The sequence below is a fragment of the Andrographis paniculata genome, unplaced genomic scaffold (assembly GCF_009805555.1).
Source record: "Andrographis paniculata isolate CXL003 unplaced genomic scaffold, ASM980555v1 Contig74END, whole genome shotgun sequence".
NCBI classification, from domain to species: Eukaryota; Viridiplantae; Streptophyta; class Magnoliopsida; order Lamiales; family Acanthaceae; genus Andrographis; species Andrographis paniculata.
In genome coordinates, this window is record NW_026137611.1 from 4,832,394 (window position 1) to 4,838,309 (window position 5,916).

Below are 5,916 nucleotides of genomic sequence, written 5' to 3' on the forward strand. Positions count from 1 at the left end.
TAAATATACTCATTACATATACACTTACTTTTTACTTAATAAAATATTATTACTTTTTAATCTACTATAAAATTTCAAAAAAACTCATTCAAAAGAGAAATTTAAAGTTTTCAAATATACTATAATGTTTTAAAGTCTAGTGTTACATGTTGGCTTTGTTTAAGTCCAACCGGAGATGACCGAAAAAGTTCATATTGAAAATTAGATTTAGAGCATATTAAGTTTGCAGAAGTTTGATTATACCACCCCACCCACAAGACAAGCTCAACCAAATGCAAATAAATATGACCAAAAAAGAAAAAACAAAAATTATCTATATTGGATGTTGGAAAGAGAAGCAGCATGCGTGCATGCATACCCTCCCTTTTAACAGATCTCAACAACAATGCCATAAGATTTAAATCAAATAGCCTAAGTATGCAATAGCAATCAATCTACACATAGCCAATAATACCAGCAACAACAACAACATTAACAGAGAGAGAGTTTACCTCAGTTGTTGCTATATGGATTTGTTGAGTTGTATGGTTAAGTCTTCCAGATTGGAGGATCCGCTTATCGTCAGCCCGTGTTCGTTGGCAAGATGCAGTAGGCATATGAAGCACAAATGTGGCGAGATGTCGTCTTTTGCCGCTGCTGCTCTGCATTCCTCAGGAAAACTGGACAACACTTGCTTGAACGATATGCCACCCTTTTCTTCCAACTATGTCATTCAAATTATTTTGCATAATTCACAGGATCAAATAACGAAATTCATAGTAAGCTCGCTCGCTCGCTCAATCAACTCACCTCCACTGAAGTTTGATTCAACTGCTGCATATGATCCCATAGTGTTTCCTTTAGAACCTGAACATCAACTTGTTTTGATGTCTTGTCGTACTGGACCTCGATTTTATTCACCTGTACACATGAAGCAAACCCTATCTCAATACAATACAGGTAAGACTTTATGACATTCGCATTCTGTCAACTCGGGTGACAAAAGATCTGCCCTTACTGAGTTTTTTAACTTTTATTCGGATGTGAAAAACAGGTGGATCAGAAATCAGTACGGGTATCTTGCTTATTTAGCATAAAGATAACTAACTCTATATATTATATACCAACAGCCCTTAGATGTATTTTTATGTCCATATGACTCTAAAGACTGCTCTGCTCTGCTCTGTATAAATGGACATTTTTTGAATTTTTTATGCTATCATCAACGCTACTTTTTTCTCAAAAATATCCAATCAAATATCTATCTATTCTCTCATAAAACATCACATCAAATTCTAACTTTACTATTTCTAAATTTTTTCAAAACTCAAATATCTTGTCTAAACAGAACCTTCTTGTTAGTGTATCGATACCTTTAATGTGAATGAACATTTGATCAGAAGGTGAATTGGAAGTTCAAATTTAGTAAAGTAAAACCAACCTGCCTAGGTTGAGAAATGAGCGTGCTCGGTTCCTCATTATCACTGTACGCATGTCCATCATCAAAAGTATCACCAAAACCGCCGTCATCATCCCACGCTGCTGTTGTTTCGTATCCATCTCTTTGTTGGTTTTCTTCTTCTAGCCACAATGATTACCAGTACCATCATTAGAATTTACGATATATCTTGCAGAAAGGACATAAAAGAGCCATGGAAACAACAGTATGAACTATGAAGCAAAAGATAGTGGGAGTAATGCAAGTTATGTGATCATCCTAGCTTCCTTCTATCATTATTACACAAATGGGCAACTACAGCAAATAGTCATCGTCATCCTTTTAAGTATCCTCACTCAGGAGACAGCTGTGTTCTTCTGTGAATTTCTCAAAGATTTTTCAATATTAATTTAATACTTTTCACTTTAAAAATATCAAATCAAATACCAAATCAATTTTACATTCAAAACATAACATAACATCTATTTATATTACATCAACCAACTATTCAAATTCAAATTTTTACTGTTCGAAAGTACAAATCCAAAATCCAAATCCTCAAACAAACACAGAAAATAACTTTTCGCTAAACTTCTACAAGTAGATTGATGCATTTCATCTGGAGGTGAGATTAGGTGAGAATTAAAGTGCAACTTCCAAATATAGTACAAGAATAAATTCATGATACATTAATAAGTTCCTCACCTATTCTCTTCTTCCCACTTTTTCCAAGGCACTGCAATAAGAAAACATAGAAAAATAATGAATTTGTCCACAATTCAATTTCAAGTACCCAATTCAACAGATAACAGAAAATATATCAGCGACTATGCACCCAAAAGAACAAAAGAGCAAAGGTGAGTGAATATACTAGAGACTATCTGCATAAACTAAAGGCTGAGTTGGTGCAAACTTACCAAAACATTAGGTAGCAAAAATAGCTTTACAAGATTTTCCGGCTGGTAGTGACAATCTTCCGGAAGTTTTGTGTTGCAAGGTACTCTATTTGCAGGCAGTAATAAGGACTTGGGATTCTTTGGAGGCGCAAAGATATCTGAAAAATCACTATCAACAGCACTCAAAAAATCAATGTCCAAATTTTCTTTCTTTGTTTTTGTTCTTTTGGGCTTTGGCAATCCATTTTGCTTTGATTCCCCAGGATCTATAAGGAAAAGTACGTATTCAATGTCAAAGAGAAAGAATATTATACAGAAACAAAATAAAGTAGCATGATGCTTAAAGCGGACCTTGAGCTTTTTGATATTTCCAATGATCAGGACCAGCCCATGCGTTTTTCTTTGATGAAAATCCTAAACTCAAGAACAAATAACTATCAACATCCCCAAATTTATCATCATAAGGTTGGTCGTCATGATTTGATTCTCCATTAGCCTGAAAATAAGTAGTTGCAAAGTATATAACTACGTCTCAATTTTTAGAAAACACCGAATAAACAAAAAAAATGTGATAGTAGGCAGAAATTCTTAACAATGAAAAGTCTACCATATGAGGAGCTTCTTGCTGAATTGAGAAACTTGTGTCATCGTCATATGGGCCATCATCAACGACACTTGTCTGGTCATCACAATCAAAGTCAAAGGTTCCGGAATTCCTGATAGTATCACCATCTAAGGTGACATTCGTATCAGGACTCTCATTATCTTGCCAAGAAGAACTTTGATCTAATGAATATGAATCTGTTGGCCTTTGGTCATCTTTGTCGAAGTGATTTACTATATCCCTTAGGCTTGGAGATATTTCCGAACTGTTAAGCATGTCCGGCACCATCTTCACAATGCAATCTGAGATAACAAGAAAACAAATTTAAGAATCATTACGGCCAAAGAACACTCTCCCTACAGGACAAATATATATATATATATATATATACATGGACATGAACATCCATACAAGTTCAAAAGGTGCATACCTCTAGCAAAAGACAGATCAATTGTCTCTAAGCCATCAGCCTGTGAGGTGGAAGATACACACCTTCCAGGCACTTCCAAAGAATCAAAAAGGACATGGCAATTACCATAGACTCCAAGATTGTTCAACAACAGACCCTTTGCCCCACCTTCATCAAACTGTGCAGATGTCTGATGGTACAGAGGGTCCACTACAAAGGCAGCTAGAAGAAAAATAAAAAGTCATTTTGAAAAGTATACATAATAACAGTGTCAAGAGCATGAAGGAAAACCAAACGATAAGGGAAGATATGAACCAACTTCATATTTACAGCAGATAACTTTCAAAGATTCAACTTACCATCAAATTTTTTTACATTTAGAGCAGAAAAAGATGATTCCAGAGTAGACAAAGGTGACAACTGCATATATACATCATTTTTTGAGAATGTGAATAAAATTTAAATTTGAGGATCTTCAATCAAAGATGTAACTTAATATATAACATTTAACCTTCCTCTCTTTCTCTTTCTTTTCATCAGCTTCCCCTTGTTCAGAATTTGCATCCTCGCCAGCATGATCTGGCAAGATGGCAATTTATGAACTGACAGTTAAATAGGATTTAGATGGCCGACAAAAGATTTCTTCGTTGAGCCACAAATCAATAGATGATTCTTGAAAAATGGTCTTGCAACAAGTACATGCTCAAAAACATGATCCATGTACATATGGAGAGAAATATATATAATTTTAAATAATGCATATTTTATCAACACTTTTTTTCTACACTAGAACCATGACAAACAAATATCTGAAGCCGGAGCTACATAAACCTAACCTTGCTCATCTGCTTGCCCGACCCGATTAATTCCTCCTAAGACTTTATAGGCCTCCGAATGCACAGAGTCCACCCTCATGGAATAAATCTTTACCCCAGCTTCAAGGGTACAACTGGCCTACAGTCAGGCAATCGTGAATGAACACACATTATGATGTCAAGCCCTCATAAACATCGTCATATCATGAACACTGGCATAACTTCATGTAGGTGTACTTTTATCAAACTGGATGGATAATAATGCTTCATTAGGAACCATATCCCATCACTTTCAACCATATTCCTAAGATAATTTGTGCTGGTCAGAAAGAATGAAAACACGAACATATCATTAAAACACAGCAACATGAGGTGAGGATAGAGCTGAGGAATGATGTCATCATCTCCCTGCATGAAATTCTTAAGGCTTTATCTTATGTTATCATCCAACTTAAGGATTTGAATTCCTCTCAATCTTACTTTCAGAGTTCGGAATTCTAAAATATCATTTCCAGCAACAACTCAGATTTATAGGAAATCAGCTTTCGAAAAGCTTCAATAGATAAAAGGTGACCATTACAATGGTCCAATAATAAACTGCCTTAATCCACTGACAGTTGGAAGCTTCAATACATTTCACTGTAGTTAGTGCATCAATTAATGTTATAACTTCTCACTATTCCGCCGTGAAATTTCAGATGAACAAATACCTTCTGAAAATTGGTCTCAGCATCAGTTTCTTCTTCGACTTTAATAATCTCGCAGAGATGATCTATTAAATTCAGCTCCCACGTGTTTTTCTGATTGATTTTCTGAAAACACGAACGACATAAATTTAACCAAATAATAATAATAATAACCTCAAAAAGGTTGTGTAAATTAACAGAAGAATTGGAAAGAGAGATTCGAAAAGAGCACGTTTTCGCTGGCGAGTTTGATGCAATTGTGAAACAACTCAAGGATCTGGTCTCTTTCAAGACACGGATCTGCCGCAGAGGCGTCGGAGGTGGCGACACAGACGGCGGGCTTGCGCCTGATAGCAGCGGCGCGCGCGGCACGTGCCTGAGCGCGCTCGAGGTTGTCGTCGTTGGAACCAATAAAGTAGGGGCTTTTGGCCGGCGAGAACATGGTCCTCTGCTTGGCGGTGGGGCTTAGGGTTTCGGCCATTTTCATTTCAGTTCAGTTCCGACGAGGAAGGATTTTCAAACTGAAGAATTTCCCTCCGCTCAAATTGAATTTATTTATTTATATTTATCTTGCCCGTTTTTGAACTTATTTATTTATAGTTTCTGAAACCGGTCTTAAAGGAGTAGTTTATTTATGTAATTTCAATAAGTAAATTAAAAAAAAAATTGTGCTACAAAATAGTGCGGCAACAGTTTTTCTAGAAAGATTTCTTTACACAATTTTTATTATTTACATTCTATATATATATATATATATTTATTTGAATATTAAAAATTTTAAATCGTAAAATGGTATGATATCATATAAATATATATTGATATAATTTTTAAATATAAATAATTTTTTAATATAATATAAAAATAAAAAATAGATATTTAATTTAATTTTTTTGAATTTATTTTTTTATAAATAGTAAAAATATGGTAAAATGTGATAAAAAGAACACAAGAATTTTTAAATTAATTTATTTACACGGTTAGACACAAATAAATTGTGTTGTAATATAAAAATAATATTTTATGTAAAAAATTTGAATTTTGTGAATGAATAAAATACATATATTATATATTATATTTTTTAAATAATAT

The 5,916-nt window shown here is 34.2% G+C and overlaps 1 protein-coding gene across 2 annotated transcripts; it reads right to left on the reverse strand.

Moving 5' to 3' along the window:
- Window positions 1-296: 296 nt before the first annotated feature.
- Window positions 297-5,367, reverse strand: LOC127266020 (condensin complex subunit 2). 2 transcript variants are annotated; one of them, XM_051296093.1, is made up of 13 exons: window positions 5,060-5,367; window positions 4,852-4,953; window positions 4,163-4,280; window positions 3,838-3,905; window positions 3,686-3,746; window positions 3,348-3,548; window positions 2,921-3,219; window positions 2,665-2,809; window positions 2,335-2,579; window positions 2,123-2,153; window positions 1,421-1,557; window positions 790-900; window positions 297-703 (listed from the first exon to the last, which is right to left on the reverse strand). In XM_051296093.1, exons 1-13 carry the CDS (start codon window positions 5,312-5,314, stop codon window positions 503-505), a joined length of 1,974 nt encoding a protein of 657 aa, XP_051152050.1. In that variant the 5' UTR covers window positions 5,315-5,367; the 3' UTR covers window positions 297-502. The 2 variants fall into 2 exon arrangements, with proteins under 2 accessions (XP_051152050.1, XP_051152049.1); XM_051296092.1 differs by having other exon boundaries at window positions 1,421-1,560.
- Between the last annotated feature and the right edge of the window lie 549 nt (window positions 5,368-5,916).

What these genes read in the sequence shown, in the direction of transcription:
- LOC127266020 (XM_051296092.1), bottom strand. Translation starts at nt 5,314, where the DNA reads ATGAAAATGGCCGAAACCCTAAGCCCCACCGCCAAGCAGAGGACCATG. An exon ending in TCAAACTCGCCAGCGAAAAC is followed by an intron (nt 4,954 to 5,059) that starts GTGCTCTTTTCG and finishes TCGTGTTTTCAG; the next exon opens with AAAATCAATCAGAAAAACAC. An exon ending in AGCAAGAAGCTCCTCATATG is followed by an intron (nt 2,810 to 2,920) that starts GTAGACTTTTCA and finishes ACTTATTTTCAG; the next exon opens with GCTAATGGAGAATCAAATCA.